General features: G+C 45.3%; 3 protein-coding genes and 2 non-coding genes across 7 annotated transcripts; 2 read left to right on the forward strand and 3 right to left on the reverse strand.

Annotated features, from left to right (window-relative positions):
- Nucleotides 1-936: 936 nt before the first annotated feature.
- LOC108918987 (protein-glutamine gamma-glutamyltransferase 2-like) lies at nucleotides 937-8,586 on the reverse strand. The gene is made up of 12 exons (XM_018726665.1): nucleotides 8,143-8,586; nucleotides 7,247-7,468; nucleotides 6,690-6,808; nucleotides 5,664-5,792; nucleotides 5,166-5,343; nucleotides 4,265-4,403; nucleotides 3,810-3,913; nucleotides 3,436-3,678; nucleotides 2,757-3,023; nucleotides 2,422-2,582; nucleotides 1,848-1,984; nucleotides 937-1,113 (listed from the first exon to the last, which is right to left on the reverse strand). Exons 1-12 carry the CDS (start codon nucleotides 8,339-8,341, stop codon nucleotides 966-968), a joined length of 2,046 nt encoding a protein of 681 aa, XP_018582181.1. The 5' UTR covers nucleotides 8,342-8,586; the 3' UTR covers nucleotides 937-965.
- A 1,917-nt stretch (nucleotides 8,587-10,503) lies between these two features.
- tmppe (transmembrane protein with metallophosphoesterase domain) lies at nucleotides 10,504-17,421 on the reverse strand. Its single transcript, XM_029253716.1, has 5 exons — nucleotides 16,359-17,421; nucleotides 15,509-15,619; nucleotides 15,086-15,251; nucleotides 14,578-14,717; nucleotides 10,504-11,614 (listed from the first exon to the last, which is right to left on the reverse strand). Exons 1-5 carry the CDS (start codon nucleotides 17,086-17,088, stop codon nucleotides 11,424-11,426), a joined length of 1,338 nt encoding a protein of 445 aa, XP_029109549.1. The 5' UTR covers nucleotides 17,089-17,421; the 3' UTR covers nucleotides 10,504-11,423.
- A 62-nt stretch (nucleotides 17,422-17,483) lies between these two features.
- On the forward strand, nucleotides 17,484-17,566 carry trnal-cag (transfer RNA leucine (anticodon CAG)). Its single transcript has one exon. It is a non-coding gene; the product is annotated as a tRNA-Leu (tRNA).
- Nucleotides 17,567-17,777: 211 nt separating this feature from the next.
- Nucleotides 17,778-17,860, reverse strand: trnal-cag (transfer RNA leucine (anticodon CAG)). The gene has a single exon. It is a non-coding gene; the product is annotated as a tRNA-Leu (tRNA).
- Nucleotides 17,861-18,132: 272 nt separating this feature from the next.
- Nucleotides 18,133-23,548, forward strand: LOC108918998 (plasmolipin-like). 3 transcript variants are annotated; one of them, XM_018726681.1, is made up of 5 exons: nucleotides 18,133-18,352; nucleotides 19,142-19,634; nucleotides 21,886-22,059; nucleotides 22,508-22,624; nucleotides 23,317-23,548. In XM_018726681.1, the coding sequence occupies exons 2-5, from the start codon at nucleotides 19,485-19,487 to the stop codon at nucleotides 23,410-23,412; spliced, it is 537 nt and encodes a 178-aa protein (XP_018582197.1). In that variant the 5' UTR covers nucleotides 18,133-18,352; nucleotides 19,142-19,484; the 3' UTR covers nucleotides 23,413-23,548. The 3 variants fall into 3 exon arrangements, with proteins under 3 accessions (XP_018582197.1, XP_018582195.1, XP_018582196.1); XM_018726679.1 differs by lacking the exon at nucleotides 18,133-18,352 and adding an exon at nucleotides 18,473-18,582; XM_018726680.1 differs by lacking the exon at nucleotides 18,133-18,352 and adding an exon at nucleotides 18,840-18,996.

The following is a 23,548-nucleotide window of genomic DNA, read 5'->3' on the forward strand; positions in this document are numbered from 1 at the left end:
GGTCACAGAACTGTGCAAGAAGTTCAAAAGGATGACCAGAATGTCTGATATTGATCCATACCTCCACAACTCGTACTTAGTGTCGAATGACTTCATACTAAATGCTTGATATGAGATTTTCTATTGATTAATTGGGAAGTAACATTTACACAGAATGACTATGGGAGCCAGAGGAAATGGAATCTCTAATTCTAATGAAGAGAGTCAAACCTCATGCAGTAATGCACCATGTCTCTTATTTAGCTTTTGTGTGCACAATTGGTTGAAATGTACAACCTGAACCTGGGTTCTTGGTTCAGGTGTGCTGGAGTAATCCTTTCGCCATCCACAACTTTTCCTCCAGGGAATGACTAGCTGGTCAAAGGAGAGAACCATGGATGCCTGATAGCAGGACTCATGTTATTGTAAACCAGAGGCTGAGCTGGTAGTTAATTCATATGTTGGAGAGAACAGTAAAAGATGCTCACTTATGTTCACAGAAACAAAATTTTCTGGATTGAATCCACAAACTTTGCTTTTGCTGTTTATTGTTTAACTCACATGTATGTGGATATAAAATGTAATATTTATAATCCCTAGCATCAACATAGTGAAAATCCAAATTGAAAAGTTTATCATTCTGGCTGTAACCGTGGTAATTTTATTAATATTACTAGTGTGTTTCTTGCAAGAGTATTTTTGCAGTCAAAAATGTGGAGGAATTCAGTTCTTTCACATCGGATACAGATAGTTTGTGTGGCAGCTGCGGTAAGACGGTGAATAAATATTACCGGTTAATTTGCTTAAACAGTCTTTTGCTGTGGATCGCGTCATGCTCGCTGTGCGTGTATGCGAGAGTTTGTCTCCTTGGCTGGAGCTCATTTCTTCGGGCTGGTCACCATGAAATAAATATCTGCAGGAAAACTCTGAATTAGTTCCGGAAAGTAGCGTACGCCGCTTCGAGCCGATGCCCCTTTGATTCGGGTTCACTTTTTCCTCACGATCACTGTGGCAGAGCCCTTGACATCCTTCAGCCTGTCCGCATCGAAGTCCACCAACAGCTTCCGGAGTCCGGCCCGAGCGGGCTTGAAGGAAAACTTGACGGACACAATCTGACCTGGTCCAATATCCTCTCTGTGAAAAGCAGACAATCAGTTAGCTGCCAGCTCTGGAAGGGCAGAATAAGCCCTAGTGGGTTAGACCCAGAGAAAGCAGGCTATACAGCTCTCTTTAAGCAATTAATACCCTCACATACAGTTAACTAGTTAAAAACATTTAATGGAATTACTCTTTAGTAAGGCAACAGCACACACGTACACAGATGTAGATTTATATCTATATTTAAGCAAAACCTCTTATTATATGAAGTTTTTTTCCATTACTTTCCACAAAAAAACAGTGTGGTTTCCTTCCCATCTGTTCTAAGAGCACATATTTATTTGGAAATCACTGACTCTAGGATTCATCTGAGATGGAGTTTGGCCTGTACTGAGGTCCAAAGGAAAATCATGCTTTTTCCTTGGTTTGGTTTGAGTGACCATGTGCATCTCAGACAGAAAGGGTTATAATAAAGCAAAGACCACATTCTCTTTACATCTGTCCACCAGAAAAAGGAAGACTATGTTCTCTTTATACTCAGACCATGAGTTTCCAGAAGTAACCTTCACGAGTAACCACGGTGTTACAGATCTGAGCACTCGTAATTTCTGCCACTACATAAATATACATATATGCACACTGCATGAAAAGCTGTTCTGCCTTACTCAAAAAACACCGACATCCAAATACATGTGATCGCGACTTTAACGGATCTTTGTCAGAAAGAAAGAGCTTTAGCATCATAAGTACAGAGAGACACAAACACATACGGTGCAGGGATTTCCTTTGCAGCTGTGAGTCCTGGACCCTCCACAGTGAACAAGCCACCCCTGAGGGTGATGGGCAGTGGATTGGTGAAGGTGATGTATGTGGTCAGCTTGTGAGAAACAACCGGCACCCCTACCACCTGCATCACGGACACGTAAAGTGTGGTCAATATCAACCAACAGTGTAAAAATCACAAAGGCAAAACAGCACAGGCCCGATCAAGCGTTTCACGAAACCCCTAGACCAGGTGGTGGGAACAAAAGGAACATCAGTTTAGTTTCAAAACTAAGACTGAACGGAAAGTATGAACTTAAGGATTTATTCTGAATTGAGGCACAGGAATCTGTGAGATTGTGAGGGTGAAAGATGTGGAGAATCTGGAAGTGTTAAAGCAGGTTAAACTATTGCATACTCAATTTAACTCAAAATTAGTCATTCTTGAAAATAGCACAGTATTTATTAATTAATACAGTACATGATAGAACATTAAGAAGGTAAATCACATTTGGCTAAAAGTACTGGGCAGCATGAGACAATGTGTCCATACGTTGTCCATGAGCACGGGTATCTCTCTACCTTGACGTCGAGCTCGGGTACGGCCAGTGGAATGTTGACCTCCTGCAGGATACTATCATGGTCACTGCTGGTCTGCAGTAGCGCGGTGACCCTGATCAGGCGGTGCTCAGACAAGCAGGCCCCATAGTGGTCGTACAGCAGCCGCAAAACCTCCTTATGCACTAGGGAGCCAACAGAGTTGAGCAAAGAATAAGGACTTACATACTTGGCTCGCTGCAACCCCGCTTGGGACAAGCGGTTTCAGTCAATGTGTGTGTGTGTGTGTGTGTGTGTGTGTGTGTGTGTGAGTATATGCTGTGCCATACTATACTATGCCAGGTCTACTAGGCCCTCACCCTTCTGTGCTGGCACGGTGAGGCTGGCACTCTGCCTCTGGCATTCCCCAAGATGGAGACTGTTGTAGGTGACAGCATTGGAGGTGATGGTCAGTTTGGCAGGCGTGTCCTGTGAACCCTTGTTCTGGACCTCCACAACGACGTCGAAGTCTGTGCCGTGCACTGCCTGGACATGCTTGATGGATAGCTCCAGCTGTCCCGATCCTCCGTTCCGTTCAGACACCCTCCGCCCTGCCTTCTCATACATCTCCCGCTCCATGTTTGAACCTGAGTTGTGTTGTAATACAGCACCGGCCACTAAACAACTGTTGCTTCTATGGACATCAGTGAAAAGCTCCACACAGGAGTGTCTCTGAAAAGCTACATTTGGACTGGATTTATTCAGATTTAGCATACTGTACAAATGTCATAATGACATCTGTTTAAATCCGGGGAAACCAAACACCCCGAGTTCCAGAGTCTGTCATTACAGACCCAGCACTGATTTAACTTTGATTCGTAAAGCACCTTATTCTCAAAATAATGGCCATTTTCAGAACACTCAGATTATCCTTATTGTCCCTTAAATTGTCATCAATGCTGATCACACAGGTAAATTGAGTTTAGGTGTCGGTCCTTAACGTACTCCATGCATGAGCTGTGGGATGGGCTGAGGTAGATTAGGCTAGCAGTACCATACCTTCCGGGTACTTGTAGAGGGAGGTAATATCCTCCCTCTGCTCTCCATACACACTCTTGGTGCTGATGTTGCGGCCCACAGTGCCATGATGAAGAGACGCTTGGGTGCGTTGCCCATCCTCGTGGATGATCCAGCAGGCCAGGTCTGCGTTTACCTCCGAAAACACAAATGCTGTGTCGTACTTCACCTCCACCTCACCTTCCTTGATTGCTTTCACAGGACAGGGCCCACAACAGAACACACCTGAGAAGAGGTGATGGGGAAGCATGCAGAAATAAGAAGAGCAACAGAGAAAAGGGGGCAGGTAGGGAGACACAGAGTGAGAAGACAGGCAGAAACAGAAACAAAAAAGGCAGTGTGACATCAGGCCCTACCATCACTCCTCTCCTGGGGTGTGGGGTCCAACACCTGCCACCCATCATAACCCTCTAGAAGGTCATCTCGGCTCATCCATGACTCCACCCAGCAATGGAAGTTCCTGCACAGACACAAATGCCGATGGAATCATTAATGAACATATGGTTACCCCATATAGGTGTGTCACCTGTAGGTGTCATGGCTCATGTTCAGTATGTCACAACACGTGACGTATGAAAAGTATGATAAGCTCAATCTTGTCATTTGTACTTGTTATGATAAATGACTAGGTTGAGTTGAGCCAAACACGAATGAAATAACAGGTTGTCCAAAAACCAAACTCAGTCACAGGTAAGTCAGGCGATCGTGTGATTGACTGTTTTTTTTTTACGTAAAGACTACTGAAAGGAGAAGTATGGGAGGATGGGAGAGGAACCTGGAGAGGACAAGAACAAAACAGTTGAAGACTCACCAAATCATATCCTTCTTGCCAGCAGACACATTCTCCAGCTGCTCATTGTAGCAGTAGTCCACAGTGAGGTTGCCATCTGTGTCATGGGCGGAGGAGAAGTTGGTAACGCAGCGAGTGGGGATGCCCAGGCAGCGCAGGACTGTGGAGGAGAAGGCATGAAAGTCATAACACATTAGATGTTCATTGAGATGCCAACGTCTTGCAAGGCCCTCATATATACGGTACGCACTAAGGGCAATCGAGATTCACCAGTTTGCCTTAAACCTGTGGAGACATGACGAAAACATGAAAACTGTACATAGACCGAGCTGGATTTGAACCCAGAACCAGGCAGCTCTGAGGTGTAAGCATTACCAGCTCCTCTACTATACTGCATCAGCAACATATACAGACCTGTATACATTGTAGTAGAACACACAGTCCTCATGAAGACACAGATAAGGAATTCCGGAACTTTGACTTCGCCTACCGCTGACACAAACTATTTTTGACATTTTAACATTGTCATTTTCTATCAGTATCGAGGGGGTGGTGGCATAGCAGGTTCAGCTGGTGCCTGCTGTGTGGTGGGCCTGGGGTTCGAGCCCTGCTTGGGGTGCCTTGCGACGGACTGGCATCCCGCCCTGGGAGTGTCCCTCCCCCCCTCGGTCCTGCATTACCAGGTAAGGCTCTGGCTCACTGCGACACCGCTTGGGACAAGTGGTTGTTGACAATGGATGGAATGGATGGATGGATGGATGGATGGATGGATTTTCTACCAGTGACAAATTGTTTGAGAGATGCAATCTGAGCTCCAAGTGGTTTAGCAGCACATGGTAGCTGTCCAGCTCAGTATTTGTTGCCCAGTTACTGAGCTGCATTGGGCTGGAACATGAGGGAGTTCTCCACTGCACCCTCTTACCTGTACAAGCCACACCTGAGAACACCCAACACTGGCCATAGCGCACCCTCTGTGCTCCACCGCTGCTCCAGCTCCGCAGGATGGGTACGCTGCCTGTCCATCGTGTGGGGGGCACTCCGTCCGAGTACTCCCCATCCCAGCGACCTGAAACCACGCCCCGGTCGTCATTGGAGTTTACCTGAGTAGGCACACGGGACATATAAATGAATATATACGCAGGTAAATGAAGGAACTGATCACTAATGAACAACAGTACACACCCTAGCCTTCTTTAAGCTTAATCCTAAAATAAACTAGAGGTATTTTAGTAAATAGGCAACATTTGCACATTAAGCATTTAAGACAGTTTTTAGTATTATACACTGCACATCATATTTCTATAAGTCTGACTCTTTTGAACGGTATCAATGCAGCTCGTCATTGTTTCCATATGTGAGCGTGTGGTTTCATGGCTACAATGGAGCAAAACAAGCCCAGACGCAGTGGTTTCCATCTCACCATCGCCGTTACCGTTCTGCTCACGTAAACCGGGTCGGCCCGGTTAGCCGTGTCCACCTCGGGGTTTTTGAGTGCCGCCGGAGAGTTGTCCAGGATTTCGAAGCAGATGTCCACCACGTCCTTCTCGAACTGTCAGAACCCAAATGAGAATTACTAGTCAATCACCTGGCGAGACATGAGAACCTATCTATCAGCCCATTGGCAAACCTTAAACCTGATGTACACCCAAGCTACTTTTATTTACTCATTATTTTACTCACACTTATTTTATTAAGCCGTCAGTTTTTCTTAAGCGATGTGCAATGATTTTGTCTTTTACAAGTGGGTCATTTTGTTTCACTGGAGCAATTCAGGGTAAGTACCATGCTCATGCACTCCAGCGGGAGGTGGGATTTGAACCTGGGTCCTTCAAGTGCAGCTCTACCCTCTACGCCACTTGCTTCACTTTACACAATGATAAACTGAACCTGGTTCAGTTCTAGGTCAGTAATACGCCCAAGTGCTGTTATTAAAATATCGCAACTTTTCTCCTCATTTTCTTCCCTTCCTTTCTCCTTTTGTCCTGCTGTGACCCCCCCCCCCCCCCCCCCCCCCCCCCCCCCCACTCCCCTGGCCCTTGGTTCCCCAGTAAGGAACAATGATGAAACAGGCTCTTGTTTTTGCGGTTTGTAATCTTGCACCTCTATTTTGCACCCCTCTGTCAGAAATGCCTTACAACCACCAACCCAGGAGACTGGAACAATCCTGCAGGCTGCCAGAACTTAGACAAGCTGATAGTTCCCAGGACTCCTTCCCTCATACCCAGGAGCACAGAACACGCTCAGCTGTTCCTCTCCACTAGTCTTTACATATAACTCAGATACATACGCAGACAAACATGAAAAACACTTCAATAATGCCCGGATCGTGACAGGCAAATGGACTGTGATCATGATGCCATGTGAATGTATTCAAGCTTCCTTTTGGCAATTCTGCATCCTTCCCCTTATATGATAGACTCATTGCTGGTGTCCCCAGGTGTGGTACCTGTCCGAAGTTCCACGGCAAGGGACGGATCTGGTCCCAGGAGCCCTGGTACAGCAGGCCATTTTCATTTAGGATGTATTCCTGCAGCTGCCCCTCGTCGGGGAAGTACACCGAGTCAGCTGCGGGCGATGGAAGAAGGAGCATAAGCAGACAAACTGATACACTGGTAAATTAACTACAGACAGGAAGGAAGCATCCCTGGACACTTCTACTTTAAGAACTGTGATTTCCCAAGATACTTGTGTCTCTGCAGCTCAGAAAAAAAAAAAATACTGTACCATCATCCTCAGAACAACATACAGGATACAGGAGGGAATAACCATGGGAAATTGTTAGAAGTCAGTTCGCAACCCATTCCCACGACACAGTAGCGCATTAATTAATGAAAAAGAAAATATGACGGAGCAGTGTGCATGTCCCAGGTAATCGCTGCATGTCTTACGGCACGGGGCAGCAGCTATGAATAAAATATCTGCGAGTACACGTATGTATATGTCGCTACAGGTTGAGTGATTAGGCATGTCCTTTGTGTTCCAGCATGCAGTGTATATCCTGACCTTTGCACCAGGGATTGAATAGTAGGTAGAAACTCCCAGCATGGATGCGCTCCTGGATGTGTCCTTCCGCATTCAGCAGCACCACCGTCATGCTGTAGAGGCCCACGGGGGCATCGGCGGGACTGTACACTGTTAGGAAGAGCTCGCTCTGTGCCTCCTGCTTGTGGAACCACCACTGGCTTTGGTTGGCACGCATGTCTGATACCTTCACCACCTCCTTACCTGCACGTCAAAGAACATTTTATGAGCAACATTCTTAGACTCCTACCCATTGTCATTTGCAAAATTTACTTGCCTACACATCTCTCTGTAAAGTGACTTATAGAGAATATTTACAAAACCATCCCGGGTTATGACCCAGCATCAAGAAGGCAACAGAAGCAGGGTAGGGACTTCAGATACATGGGGAAGAGTTCAAACATTTGTTCAAACTCCGCCCATTGTTGCAATACTGGACAACATCAATTTAAGTCCGACACCATTGCAGCAACTGAATTTTATGCTAAATGAATACATGTAAATGTAAATTTCTGTCGAATGTGAGTTGTGATAGGTAGGTCTGGTACCGGTTTATTAACAACTGAATTGTTGAAATCTACTGGGCATCTGTTTTACTACTCTACTGAACTACAGTACTTCCGGAGTCGATCATTTAGGAGTGATTTACCTTACGTGGTTTTGGTAGGTAAATGTATATTTCATGCTTGTGGGGGACAAATCGTAAACATGAAGTAGAACCACTACAATAATAGGATGACTTGAAAGCCCATGAGAACACAGTAAATATGCTAAGGAAGCAGACAATGTGGTAGCAGATATGGATGAGAAACAAACAACATTGTGGTACCACTCTGTGAACCCTCGGCCACGCTGTCTGGGTAGCGAGAGGAGCTGACCAAGGTGCAAGATGAGGTTGATGCACCGTTCGGGAGGTTGCGGTGTTGAACCCGTGCACTGCAGGGCAACGAAGAAGGGTTGCCCCCTGCGGACAAGCAGACGCTCGTTGTTCATCTCCTCTGTGTGGTGAGCTGGATTGTTGGCCCAACACTGCAGGTCCACCTTGCTGAAGACAGCTGGAACTGGGAGAGACCGCATTCAGTCAGGTCAGCAGTCAGCTATGCTGGTTGTATACTACAGTAAGACTGGTTGCGATGCTGACTGATGACTGAGGTTACAGCTTGTCTGAGGAGCTGCTTTCCATCCTCCTTTCAGCATACAGGATTGTGGAGGCTGGTGATGTTTGTTAACTGTCAAGTCTTATCATGTTTCCGTCAGTCAAGTAGGATGAGGTTTTCTGTGACTAATTGCGACTCCATACCGCAGATTTCCAAACCACTTGAATATCTTCATCTCCAAAAATGTAAAATATAACTTTTAAACTCTAAAAATTACTAAAACAAACCAATATGACGATTACACAAAAAAGGGAAAACCTCACACTATGAGCAACATGACTTTTCCTTCCTAGGGTTCATCAATTTTGTTACTCAGATTCCTAATTCCATCCATCCATCTATCTTCATTCACCACTTGTCCTGAAGTTTAAAATTCAAATAAGGTTCCTCTATTTAGACAGTATACTGAAAAAGCACTGTTATACCTGAGTCACCCTGAAATATCAGTTCCAGCAGTACTAAAGGTGATACCAGGTCATACAATGAATCGCTCTAAATCGCTGGCCATGTAACTGAATACTCCTTTCAGTTCTCTTGGTGTTTCATCTTTAAACTGGCAAACACTGCTTTTAGATACCTAGGAATTCTTGTTAGTCCTTGGCTGCGGAAATGAAAGCCTCCCCTGCCTGCACCTCCCTCAGCATCCAGGAGCAAGAGTTCAAGTTCACTCTCAGAATGTACCTCACACTCCAGCGCGTCTTCACGGGATGCTCCCAGGGACCCCCCAGCCGCGCTCTCAATGCAAAGCCTCTCCGGACACTTTGATACACTTATTCGGGGATTGTGATCGCACACAAGCTTACTGGAGCGGGGTACACGCAACTCTCCAAGAAACTCAGGAAAAACACTGACTTTTCCCAACTATTCTCTTGTTAAATCGCAAAGTCCCTACTTGGTGGTGTTATGGTACATAGACTTACTACTACGTATTTGGCAAAGAAATGTATTTAATGTTATTGTCCACACCTGACGTTCCCTCTGTAAATATGTGGTTGAGTGAAGTGTTTACATTTCTCTCGCTTGAAAAACCGACATTTGGCGCGTATGTCCATTTTCTGGAATGTCCGAACACCCTTCTGAAAGTTCTCAGAAAGTGCTACGTAATCAGACCCGTGACATATTGTAACCTTTGACGTTGAGCTCTAGCTCTATGTTTGTTGACATATTTACAATTTCTTGGGGTATCGTGACAGGAATACTCACCGTTACCATTGCGGTTGGCCATTCCTCAGCTCAAAGTACGGCTGTTGGGGACTCTCCACACCAGGTGCCGCGATGCCTCCTCCGACGACTTTCTTTGCTTTCCGCGCTGCTTGCTGTCGCTTCTCTAACCTCTCAGGAGGACACGTCCCTCACACACTTCGGCGTGCACCTTGTCAAACGACCTCTGGATGTGGGAATCCTCTTTCCGTTTTCTGACTGCAGTGCCCTCAGCGTGAACCATGGGCATTCCTTGCTCCCACTCCAGCCACCTCCATCAGGACCTTGTATTTATAACTCTGAAGGATCCTGCCCCAGCCCCTTCAGCGCGCACGCACACACACCACCTTACCCACCCCCTGACATCACAGGGAGCTAAAACAGAACCCCCAGCAGCTTTTAGTGTGTGGCTGGAGCGACAGCTTTGGCTGCATCAATATTTTCCTCAGGATGAAGAGCAAAAAAAAATGGGCTGAAGAATTTACTAGAGACTGTCAAAGTGTGCTGAAGCACTGGGTCAGACACTGAGCCCTTTGTCATGTTTGAGGCCACCGTAGTGTTCCAGTAAAGCCCGTGCGTCATGCTCCTCGCGTTCAGTTTAAAAATTCAGATTAACCTTTTTTTGCTCTTCATGTTCATCCCATGTGGATGTGAGGCATCCAGCGTAATAGGAAAAAGAACATAACACCTTCCAGATTCACTTTTTTGGGACTTTGAACCTCAGCAATTCTTTCCTCTGCCGAACAATTTAAAATAAATTTACCTGAACCTGAGCTTTGGAAATCAGACACTTTCCAGAGACTGCAGCTGTGCCAGGTGGGAGACATATAAATAAAATGAAGTAAATGCAAATCCACAAAAGATACTTAAATATTCCCATTTTTATGTTTTATTTAGCAGATGGAACAGGTTTTTACCATCCCTGAAATCATTTATTTGCCTATTTACAAAAAAAAAAAAAAAAAAAAAATCTGTGGTCATTAAAATAACCATATCGACAAAAATTTTGGTGTTTGATGAGGTGTTCCCTGAAACCAAAGCGGTGTTCAAATTGCGTGCAGACATGAGCTGATCCTCAGAGTGCTGGAGGTAACAAGTGGTGGCCGGTCATATGCTCAGTGCAAGTAGTAGACAAATGCTTCACAAGGGATGGACTTGGTGTTATGTGTAGAACAACGTGTCCTTGTGGGACCTCCAAGTCCTCCCCCATCAAGCACATGCGCCGGAGAAGCTGTCATGCAAATTAATTTATCATTTAAACATACACCTTTTACAGCTGCACGACATTCAGCCTCTTAAATCTATCTATACTTATCTCACTTTTCAGTCCCATGATCATGACACAAATAGTTTTAAAACACTGAAGCCCGAAAAAATCAAAAACCAATTCTGTGATTCTCTTATTCTTCCTTTCCAATTCCCTATTCCTCAATATTATGGCCAGATAATGATCTAACTAATTTTTTGAACAGAACTGACTCACACGTTAACATTTTTAGTCCACCTGGGAAAAAAAGCAGGTTACTACAAGAATCAGCATTCAAAATAACTCAATTAAACATCTAAAAAACAAGGATCATTCATCGAGCAAGGTCTCTAATAATATTTAAACACATGTTACTGAGGGTTAGGCACTCAAGCAAAGAACTACTTGAGGTCTGGGATAGTGCTGGCAGTACATTACACTGTCAGTGAGGTACGTTGGGACTGTGCAACATTGTGCGTATTCCTGGACAATTTACAGTGTCGGTATCTATGTGTTTTAACTGTGATTGCGCAATATGCGCATTTACATTTTCCCATCAGGGTGCCTTCAGCACAATCTGTGTGATCTCAGCCCTGCTGCCGATCCTCATGGGGATGCCGTAGTAAGCCGTCCCGGGGGAGACGTAGACTGCACTGCTTTCCCCGACATGGTACAAGCCGCAGAAAAACGGGTTCACCAGGTATGCCACGATGGAGATCGGGAAGATCTGCCCAGCATGCGTGTGGCCTGGAGAGAGACGGGACAAGGTCAGACTCCTAGGACAGGGACTGCAGTCTTAGTCTAAGGGTCAGGGTGAGGATTCCATTCATTTGCGGTACCTTGAACACTGTGCTTTACTGAACCTTAATTATTTCTTATCTGTCCATTCTGAAGCAACTGTTTGTCCAGTGGAGGATCACAGTGATCTGTGGCTTATCCTTGAAACACAAGACATGACATAGGGTACGCCACGGGCCAGAGACAAGTCCATAGCAAGGAAATCACACTCATTCACACACTACGGGCAATTCAGAGGAACCAATCCCCCTGAAACACATGACTTTGGACTGTGGGAGGAAACCCACACAAACACAGGAAGAACGTTCAAACTCCACACCCGACGAGCTGGACTTGAACACATGTCAGAACCCGCAGCCCAGGAGATGTGAGACAAGAAAAAGCCATGTAATTCACTTAAGTAATAAATAAGCACAGCCAGGCACTTCCTTTTATAATTACATCAGCTGAGGTCATACTGTAATGTACTGTACTGATACATAATTGTAAAGATGTTAGCCCACCTGCAGTACCTTTATTATTCATTCATATGTCCCTAAGTACAGAGCATGGAATTGTATCTCAGTATTGTATTAGGTCCAATTTAAAAAACAATGTTTCTAGGACACTAGGATTTTTATAACGGCTCAAGAATTGCATAAGGTCTATTATTGTTGCTGCAGCACCAGAAGGTCCTTATCAGCACATATGAGTCACACACTCGGTTCATTCACAACAGCAAGAAGAAGGAAATGAGGATGCGGGGAGGACAATAACCTCGCTAAACAATAATAAGGCTCAGGATTCTCACACAACTCGAGCAAATTCCTGGTGGCCCTCCTCCCTAACAAATGCACCAATTTGTTTTGCAGACGCAAGCGAGTGAATTAGTGGCAACATGACAGCTAAACCCTAGACCAGGGAATGACAAGGTCGTGAAGAATGCATAGATAGTCAAGCTTCTGGAAGGGGTGTGTGTCCAAGTGACTCCGAATTGCTCTTCCACAGACCCATGAGGACTGACCTCTGCCCTTTTCCTGCTACCGAATGACCGTAACGCTTGGTAAGAGAAAGTGCCATCAGATCCCAAAGTGCCACGGTAAACTACGTACGTTAATCTTACACCCGGTGGAACCCAACGTGATCCCGACGCAATTGTTAGGAATAAAGACTTCTCCCAGTTACTGTATAGAACAAACCACTTAATAAACAATCTAGAAGTCTATCAGCATTCTGGCTGCTGCCCAGTGCATACTAAAAACTTTTAATTTGGTGAGTAATGTTAATATTAAGTGACAGGTTGCTACAAATTTGTTGAATGCCTGAAAAGGCATACAAAAAATGGCAGCATACAAGTATCCTAGTCAGACCACAACACTTACTGCTACTATTACTTCACTGGGTCCTAGTTGGTAGAAATAAGAGTGCGCGCGAAGCCTAAACTAACCTCCAGAATTTCCGAAACTGTCGCCTCCCACTAATTACAGGCGCCACAATCGTCATTGCAAAAAACACCCAGATGGAATAGGAGGGCATGCGATGAGCATCCTGCTGAAGCAGCAGGAAGAACCATTTGTGGGGACATCCCTGGATTTTCTGGAAACGCAAATCCACCTTTCCAAAACCTACACACACACACACACACACTGGCAGTAAATCTGCAGGCTCCTCGGTTGAGACAATAAACATCTTTCAGCCAGGCCCCCTCTCACATTTGTGTGGATGATGAAATATAAATATCTCCTTCCTGGGAATGTAGGCAAATTTTTGGGAGAAGAGTCACATCCTGGCCCAGGCCCTGCTTTCAGCAGGTACTGTATGAGCCCAAGGGGTGGGACACCACGCCCTGGAAGAATCACCCAGGCCAGGGCACAGCAGGAGAGTCACAGCCCACTGACACAAAGTTCAAACATGGGAAGAGTCACGGACAACTCAGACAACAGTCTCTTTAGGCCAGAAAGGGGAGATGAAAACATTCCTTTGCTGTGAAAAATGTTGTTCCTGCTCCTGGGTGGAAGCAACATGTCAACATGCAGACACTCGTGTCAATACAGACTCGGCGCGCCGTCCGCATACTGAGCGAACATTCGTGCCGCTGCGATTTTGGGGGCATTTGGGTGTGTGAGAGAGTGCAAACCCATGCGTGCATGTGTATTAAGATTTACAGATATGTGAGGTCATGCTGAGTTTGTCCAACGACATGCCATTTGTCAAAGGGTGTAATACTATCTTAATTTTCTGCATTTCTGCATGAGGTGTTTATATAAAGTCTTCATATTCTCAAAACCATTTCATATATTTAACATGCATAAACCAGAAATGACGGAGCTTGGTGTCTGCAGACTGAATGCTGACATGGAAGAAGCGGTCAGAAGAACAAGACTTTTTTAAACTAACTTATCTAAACCAGCAGCGGACGGTAAGGAGTGACTATGAGAATTTCAAACATGCAGAGGGATGCAGAATGTGTTGCAGCAGGATGCATTTTAACTTCTCCAAGTTGCAAAATACAAAAGTGTTCATATTTGTCTTTAAAGACTTTTGTCTTTTATAAAAAATTCCTTTTGAGGAAAGTACTGTGCCACTTTGTATGTTTTACAGTACTATATGTGTTTTCTATATTAATGGTAATAAGATTGTTCTTACCTCCTGCTGCTACTACCACGCAGCATTACAATAAGTGTTGTTTATCACATCATAAAAAAAGAGTAAGCATGGAATGCTAACAAATAAAAGTGAAATATGAAAATAAGTTAAATATGAAATGTAGCTGAAGCACAATGAACGGAACGTGTATGGTACCATGCGTTCATTACACTTGATGCATCTATTTTAAGTCCGTAGGTATTACAGACTAACATGATAGTCAAGAGAAGGCAAAAAAACATGCATTTTGAACTATTCTTAAGTTGCTGAAGATGCGGTGTGCCTACCTGAGAGCACCAGGCCGATGTCTGGCCTCTCCTGTAGGGCACGATGGGCCATACGGGGCTGGTGTGCCAGCAGCACAATGGGAGAATTCGTATTGCAGCCTGCCAGAGCCTTCTCCAAATCTGGCCCATGCCCTGGGTACCTATACCAGGTCAAGCAGAGCCTGTTACCATGGCAACTGTGTGCCACCCATCACCATGGTACAATCACGGTCCAAGTCCACAGCAAGCACTTCCATTACCCTTTCACTAAAACAGCCATGTAAAGCTGCAAAAGGTAAGAGCATCAACTAAATGGAAAATTTATCAATGTAACATATAGAGCAGAACCTGCACATCCAAAATCGACCGACAGCACTATTTGAATGTAACTTGGCGGTTAAACATACTGGGAAAACTCCTGTCACCACTTATTTAAAAGCATGTCTGAACAAGCTGCACTATTTAACATTATTAGTAGCCCTAAAGAAGTCCTTACATCACAACGGAATGAAACCAAATTTGCCCTGACCCAAACATGCGGGCTTCCAGATCATCGACACCAGCCAAGCAGATCCAGTCCACAGTGCGTTCCGGACGAGAGACCCGGACGTGCTCATTGTGCAGCGGCTGGATGTTGAGAGAGCGCAGGTGGGTGAACCAGCGTTCCACATCGGCCGTGTAGTACTCATGATTACCTGAGCGGGAGACGGTGCGGTGACGAGTAGAAAGGAACAAGATGCAAAGGCATGAGAGTCATGATGATGATGATGATGAACATAATGGCTGGGAGGTATTCTGACCGATACCTACCCACATTGCTAGCAACTGCAGCAATCACAGCTCCCTACACAGAGAGGTGGAATCAAAGCAAACACTATTTGAGGACTGCTGGAAGAGGGAACTGTGTGCAAGGAACTACACGGTTTGTAAGAGGACCTTCTGATTCCCGCACCTGTAACAAAGAAGGAGCCCAGCCTGGCCTTCATGTGTCGCAGCGGCTCCGAGGCACCCAGCAGTCGGGACACCTGCGAATCAGCCAGATCCCCAGTGATCGCCACCACATCTGCGATCAGGACAAACACCTGGGGGTTACTGTACATGTTGTGCACGAAGGAAGTATTCCACAATCTCACAATTACGTTAATTCTGCATGACACAACAGCCATGTTTTTACCATTCAATTCACACCTTTCCTTGACTCTATAATCCAAGCCTTTTGGGTTACGTTTAGCTGACGCTTTTCTCCAAAGCGACTTACAATTGTTTACCCATTTGTACTGCTGGGTAACGTTACTGGAGCAATCGAGGGTAAGTACCCTACTCAAGAGTACCGCAACCGGAGGCAGGGATTGAACCTGTGATCTTTGGGTCCTTTATAATACGAGCCTTTTGGGTTACATTTAGCTGACGCTTTTCTCCAAAGCGACTTACAATTGTTTACCCATTTGTACTGCTGGGTAACGTTACTGGAGCAATCGAGGGTAAGTACCCTACTCAAGAGTACCGCAACCGGAGGCAGGGATTGAACCTGTGATCTTTGGGTCCTTTATAATACGAGCCTTTTGGGTTACATTTAGCTGACGCTTTTCTCCAAAGCGACTTACAATTGTTTACCCATTTGTACTGCTGGGTAACGTTACTGGAGCAATCGAGGGTAAGTACCCTACTCAAGGGTACCACAACCGGAGGAAGGGATTGAACCTGTGATCTTTGGGGCCAAAGGCAGTAGGGCTAACCACCAGCACTACGCTACCCTCGTGTGAATACGGCTCTTTGCCTTGGCCAGGATGCACCATCGCTACCTGCATCCAGGCTGTTCACCATGGACACAATGAGCTGGAGCCTGGAGCGCCCCACCGTGGGGCCCAGGTGGATGTCCGACAGCAGCACTACGTTCAGGCGGTTCAGCGACTGTGGCAGTTTGTCCAGAGTCACCTCCACGCGCACCACCTCGGGCGGCAGCGACGCGTTCAGCAGTCCGTACGCGGACAGCGCCGCCGTCAGCGCCACGGCCGCAAAGGTGGGCTTGTCCGAGCCGGGGGACGGCGACGCCGCGTCGGCACCTGTCCTCGGCAGCACGTCCGCCCCGGCGCGCGCCGCCGCTCGGCGACAACAGCGCGCCGAGTCCAAGAGCAGCAGGAAGAACACGAGGATGATGTAGGCGCCCAGGCAGGAGTGGCTGAGCGAAGCCAGCCAGCAGGGCTCCTCTGCCACCAGGAAGAACCAGGCCGGGAAGCTGGAGTGAGCCAAGAGCAGGAAGAGCAAGACCAGGGCCCTCCAGCAGCGGGACACCCACGGCCCGGCGCTCCGCAGCGCCCGCAGCTTAGACACGGTCCTCTTCCAAAGGAACAGTGACCCAGTGAGCATGAAGACATTGACAAAGAGCAGGAACTGAAGGCGAAAGAGCTTGGCTCGAATGTTCACGTCCACGCTGTCGGACACGAGTGTGCGGGAGAGCGGAATGGAGAGGAACACGAGGCCGGTGGCCAGAGCCGCTTTGGCCTCGACGGAGAGCGTCCTGAGACGGGACATGATTGCCGGGCTACACACAGATCGCTGCGGATCGGGAGGCGACGACGAGTCGGACGGTTCGCTCGCTCGCTCGCTCTGGCTCTCTTCCCCGAGGTGCCAGCCAGCGGCGTCCCTTAGGCTTAAAACTACTTTTCCTTCTCATCAAAGACTTCGCCTAAGTACGGCAGACGCAACAAACACCGACACGACCGACGTCAAATATTGATGGAACCGTGTCACGGCTCTGCGCCCGAAGCGTCTGACGAACGCACGACGATCCGTTCGGATGAGGCACTGCAGCGCTTCCGGCGTGTTCGTCACGCTCTTCCCCGTCAATCGATCGGCTGCCCTGTACTTGCTGTGAAGCAGATCGAATAAAGAAACCGAAAACAAGTCAGAAAGGGTGACGTAAATGTGTCAGGATGGCCGAGCGGTCTAAGGCGCTGCGTTCAGGTCGCAGTCTCCCCTGGAGGCGTGGGTTCGAATCCCACTTCTGACAAATTTCTTTTTTCTAACCATAACACTTAACAAATTAAAGCAGAGTAATTCCACAATACATTCCATTGACAATTCAGCTTTTTTTGTTAATTTAATTGGTGTCTCATTCTATGTTGTTTAATTATAATTTATGCTCTTTCCCGGGATTACCGAATAGTGTTATGGTCTGTATAAACTAAATATAAAATGCAAAAAACATTTTGAAAAGTTATTGTCAGAAGTGGGATTCGAACCCACGCCTCCAGGGGAGACTGCGACCTGAACGCAGCGCCTTAGACCGCTCGGCCATCCTGACCTCTTCTGTATTCTTTAGTGATACAATATAATGTCGATTCTATACTGTAATAAACGTTATTGTTTCCTTAGGTAAAAATGAACTTCTAGAGAAGTCTAACTGTAAATCACAAAAGAATCTGCAGACATAGTGATTTCTGCAGTTTTAAGATGTAAACACATAGTGATTTACACATTTAATTTAATTTAAGTTGCACATTCTGAGCACAAAAAAATAAGTTTAAGAGGCATCTTCTGTTCTGTGTAATTCCAGGTCACTTATATACTCTTACAGATCTCGAACTTAGATATAGCAAAGGTTCTAGTATTCAGAGCAGCGGTTCATATTGCTTCCTCGCTTCCAGGTGTTCAGTCGACATTATTATAATGATAATGATATAAAGAAGAGCGTTGTTAAAATATCACAAAGGTTGGGAATGCTGCCAATGTATTCATAATCATATGCCATGGCAAATATAACAGCAGCAAAGCGAGATGGACCACTCTGCTTTTCGTAAGTTACTTCAGCTAAATATATATGTGCACTAAAATAGTCATATTGCCATACCTTGCGGCATCATTTATTTAATTGGAAATAGTTGGTTGTTGCGGTTATGTTTTATTCTGTTCTTTGTCTTGGGGCGTGGTTGAGGGGATGCGTGTGACGTAAGAGGCGTGGCAGTGCGCATGTGTGAGAGCGTGTGAGGGGTTGGAGTCAGGTGCTGTGTGACGTGGACCGTTACGGTAAAGTTTCAGTTCAAGTGGCTTTGGTTGCAGATGAGACAGCAGCCCGTCTTCTTGTTCGGAAGTTTAATAAACCCCAGTCCTGTTGGAATTACCCCTGGTGTGGTTTCGAACCCCTTCGATTTATTACAATAACAATATATTCATTTGTTTGAAAGACGTGGTCGCGAGACGCCAGGCGGTGCCGCACGCGCCCGCTGCTGTGTAAAACTGACAGATTCATTCAGTGAAAAACCCTTGTGTTCTCGGGGTTCTTTAATTTAATTAACTATTAAAAAATTGAACATAAACGAAAAATATCACTGAGCTTTCAAAAAATGTAATCAAACTTAACGAGGCACGCAGACAGAATTCTTCCAGTAAAAGCACGGAGCAGCACATTAGAAACGAGTCAGGCACCCAAGCAAAAAGAAGGTGAATTAATTCGACACCCAGTAATGATAAACTACGCGTAACATGTTTTCCCTCAGGCTGCAAATTTGAATGTCACCTCCGAAAGCAGGTGTTCATCACCCGCAGGAAAAGTTTGCTATGGTTTCACATCTACTTTATTGTACAGGCCAGGTGTTGGTTTTACAGCGAAGCAGTGACCACTAAGTTTCACTGGGGCCCAGATGAACATTCCTAGAATAAAGTGTCTGCTCATCTGTTGAGAAGATCTCCAACCACAGAAGGTTGCCGCGATGAGATGCCGGAACACGCAGCAGTCCGGGGCAGCGAAAGCAGAAGGAAGAGGAGGTGACGGATATATAAGCAGAAGACACCTGCGGGTCTGGACAGCAGAGACTGTAGGGTCTCCCGTGTTTGGATCTCCATTTCTGGTTCTGCCAGTTGAATTGGGCTGCGTAAGAACTTTATAAGTTTGTTTTGAAAGGACCTCTGTGTGTCTCTGAGGGCAAGCAATGGCGGAGGTTACAACCGAGGTGAACGCCGAGACGAGCTCGGCTCCTTCCCAGGGGACTTCGGCCTTTCAGAACAACATCCCTGGCAATATCTCCATGGACATGGGCTTCTTCAAGACCATCCGTGCCAACTTGATGCTGGTGGAGATTGTGAGTATAGCCCATTCGTCACTCCCCGTTTATCTCTGCCTCTCCTTCACCCACCTCCGCGAGTGTGTTTTCAGTGAGTTCAGCTTCTTATGTAGAATCAGAGGTATGAAATCAGCCGTGGTGGCAGGAGCTTACCTATTGAACAGTCTCTCGTCTCTTGTTAGTCACAAACCTTTAAAGCTTTTAAAGATACTTATCACCACATCATTAGTATTATTAGTACAGCGGCATATAAGTATATTCACAGCACATTTGCTCTTAAGTCAGCTATGTGTTGTTCCATTGGGAAGACTCCTGATATTCAAATAATCTCCATTAACTGTATAACGTTTTGGTGTAAGTTAACAGCAGAAGTGAGAGTCCCGTGCACTTTTCTGCACATCTGCTTTACTCTTAATTTCAGGTTAATTTTGTGCAGCACTGGAAAGTAGCTTTAGCTTATGGTTCTTTTGTCTCATCAGCATTTGAAAGACAGAAGATTTTATATGCACCTGTCATGTAAGCCCCATCCATCAAGGCAGTCTCTTGCTCATTTGTGGTCACAAAATGCATTGTACATCCATATTTAACTCTTAATGTATACTTGTCTCTTGTTCCTGACCATACATCTTGATTCCTTTGCTATTACCACTAGCTCACAAGACTACAGTTGTAAAGTTCTGCATATTATTGCACTCCAGAATTGAGATACATGTTGACTATGAAAGTGGGGTGCAGTGGCGCAGTGGGTTGGACCGGGTCCTGCTCTCCGGTGGGTCTGGGGTTTCAGTCCCGCTTGGGGTGCCTTGCGACAGACTGGCTTCCTGTCCTGGGTGTGTCCCCTCTCTCCTCAGCCTTACGCCCTGTGTTGCCGGGCTAGGCTTCGGCTCCCCGCGACCCCATATGGGACAAACAGTTCAGACAATGCGTGCTGAATATGAACGGCACATATGCATTCCCAGTTTTGTACAGAACATCCTGAAGCAAACTTGTGCTCTTATTCAATAACTTGTTTTTGTAATAAACCCAGTCTATGAATAATTTCTCAATCCTATTGCCAATAAGGGGACTTAAGGTTTGGCAGAGCAGAAACCCTCAAAGGATGGTTTGCATTGGGTTCATTACACAACAATATTGCACGTTGCTGTGCGAAAGCCATTGCAATCATTTTAAGTACTTGCCACTGCAACTCTCTTTGGACAAAGGTGTCAGCTAAATGAATAAAAGTACATGTGAAAAAAAAAAATTGTTGGCTGCTCAGACCACACTGAACCATTAGTCAGTATGTTGGCATTTTTTTCAGTTTGCAATAATTTGAATATTTAGAAAAAGTATAGGTTTACAGAATTGGTTGTCTGTAACATGCAAATGTTAATCCAGTGGGGTGGAACATTCATTCCCCCACATAAAAGGAATGACTCCTATCCACCCCAAAGTTGAGTGGAGAGGATTTCCATTATCATGAGTTATACTGTAGTAGCAACCGATTCAGTGTCAGTGATGGAATAAGTACTTACTGTCATTTTACCAGTAGTTAGTCCCAGCAACACACACACACACACACACACACACATTTTCAAAACCGCTTGTCCCATACGGGGTCGCGGGAAACCGGAGCCAACCCGGTAACACAGGGCGTAAGGCCGGAGGGGGAGGGGACGCACCCAGGACGGGACGCCAGTCCGTCGCAAGGCACCCCAAGCGGGACTCAAACCCCAGACCCACGGGAGAGCAGGACTGTGGTCCAACCCACCGCACCCCCTTGTTCCCAGCAACACATTCTCTGGAAAATAATGGAATATTTTAATAAAGACCTGCTTCATTTTTTGCTCTACTTTTAACCTCTGAAACAAAACCATAGAACAAGATGGAGCTGCCATACTAATATCAATAACCTTCTAGCCAAACATTTGCTACTTGTCAGCATCTTCTTTGTCTTTAGTCTCTATATGTACTTGCTTTCATTGGTGGACTATTGTCAAATACACTCAATTGTATAACGGATCCAAAACACTGGTGGTGCTTGTACTCATCCTACTTCTTTTTTACTTGGATGCATATTTGGGGACCAAATAGACTAGGACCTCGAGAGAACCTAGCTTTCTTTTGTAAGCAATTAACTTTTTATATGTTAATCAATAATAAAACACATTAATGTGTCTGGTTTAAGACTGTCTCATCCTTCTCTATTACTATGGATTCTCTACTGCTTCTGGATGAATCAAGTTTTCTGTTAATTGTGTGGATTTCTGAACCAGATCTTTCTCCCCAGAGTCTAGGACTGGTGGCGTGGTCCTTCATCGCCAGCAGCTACTACTATTTCTTCTCAGCCTACCACTGGGTGATGTTTGTGAGCGTGACACTGTGGATCCTTACCATCTTCCTCTTCCTCATCTACTTTCTTGGAATTCACATGAAGTTTGACTCTGTGCCCTGGCCGCTTGTGGTCAGTGTCTTCTTGTCTTCCGCCCTGCGTCCATGCAAACTAAGTCTCATTAGTTTCATGCTTTTTTCCCCACTTCAGTATAGGACAAATTGAGTATATTTAACATGTGCATTGAAGGTTAAAACAAATGCACTGTTATGTACAGAGGACAGCTGATAGTGTAGTGGTTAGAACTGCTACCTTTGAAACCAACAGTTGCAAGTTTGATTCTCACCTCCTGCTGTAGTATCCTTGAGCAAGGTAGTTACCTTAAATTGCTGCAGTAAAATTACCCAGCTGTATACATGGGTAATTGTATCTTAGCATTGTCACTTTGGAGAAAAGCATCAGGTATCTGTTTAATACAGATTTTTTTTTTCTGACAAAAGACTAGAAACAAATTTTAATGTGTAAGTCACAAACAACTCAAGCACTTGTTATAACTGTGCACTCTCTCTTCTGTATATAGCTGCTCGTGTTCAACGGTGTGGCAACTCTCCTCTACTTCACAGCCTTCGTGATCAATGCTGTATTTTTATCTTCCTATTATTCCACCATCTTCTACTACTATCTTATAGCAGCTGCGGTGAGTGAATACATGATGGCATGCAAAGGTGTCACCAAGGTTTAGATTTGTAAAGGCAGTCATACGTTAAGTCATTCATGTGGAAGCTCAAGACTTCAGTATAATCAAACAAGTAGTTCTTAAAGCCAAGGTGTAAGGAAGATTACTGGATGACAAAGTGACTGCATACAATTAAAATGTATTCAAGTCCTTGGGTTGAGTTGGTGTACAAGATCAGGAAAAGCAAAATATTGGTAATGAAAGATAGTCTTGTGCAAGGAAGTGCAATTTACAGTCACTTTCAACATTACAACATCCACTTAAGGGGCAATAAAAACTTTAAATTGTGTCTCCAGGCTGCAAAGCACCCCCACATTGTCTGTAACATGTTTGAAGTGTATTTTCTTACATGTCGTGTACTTGTGTGAATCCTGGGCCATTTTTAGTTTAAGGAAATATGGGTGGAGGGAGGGCAGACCTCTTTGTATCACAGGTATCAAATTCAATTGCTGGTGTGGAATGTGAAAGAAAAATGTTATTAACACTCATGAACCAACAGGGCAACAGCTGTTAATGCATCATCTTACAATGACATATTAAGCAATGTTACTTTAGTAACTGGGTGAAGAGCTGGAAGAGAAAATGAACTGTATATTCATGGCCTTTGGGAACTGAGCTTGGTGTATGTTAACCACTACTTTTCCAATTCTCAGGTCTTTGGGGTTGTGGTGACACTGACCTATGCCGCCAGCACATACCTTGCTTTCACAGAGTGGAAAGGGAGCAACGCAGCACCCAGCACTGTGTAAACCTTGCAGACTGGCCTCAGAAACCCCTTGTATTAAAGTTGATTGCACACAGTACAAGTGACAAAGTTAACCAACATTAACCAAGCAATCTGACCAAGTGGATTGTTAAAACTGGAACAGGAAATGGTGTGCAATT

This window comes from Scleropages formosus, chromosome 7 (assembly GCF_900964775.1).
Source record: "Scleropages formosus chromosome 7, fSclFor1.1, whole genome shotgun sequence".
Taxonomy (NCBI): domain Eukaryota; kingdom Metazoa; phylum Chordata; class Actinopteri; order Osteoglossiformes; family Osteoglossidae; genus Scleropages; species Scleropages formosus.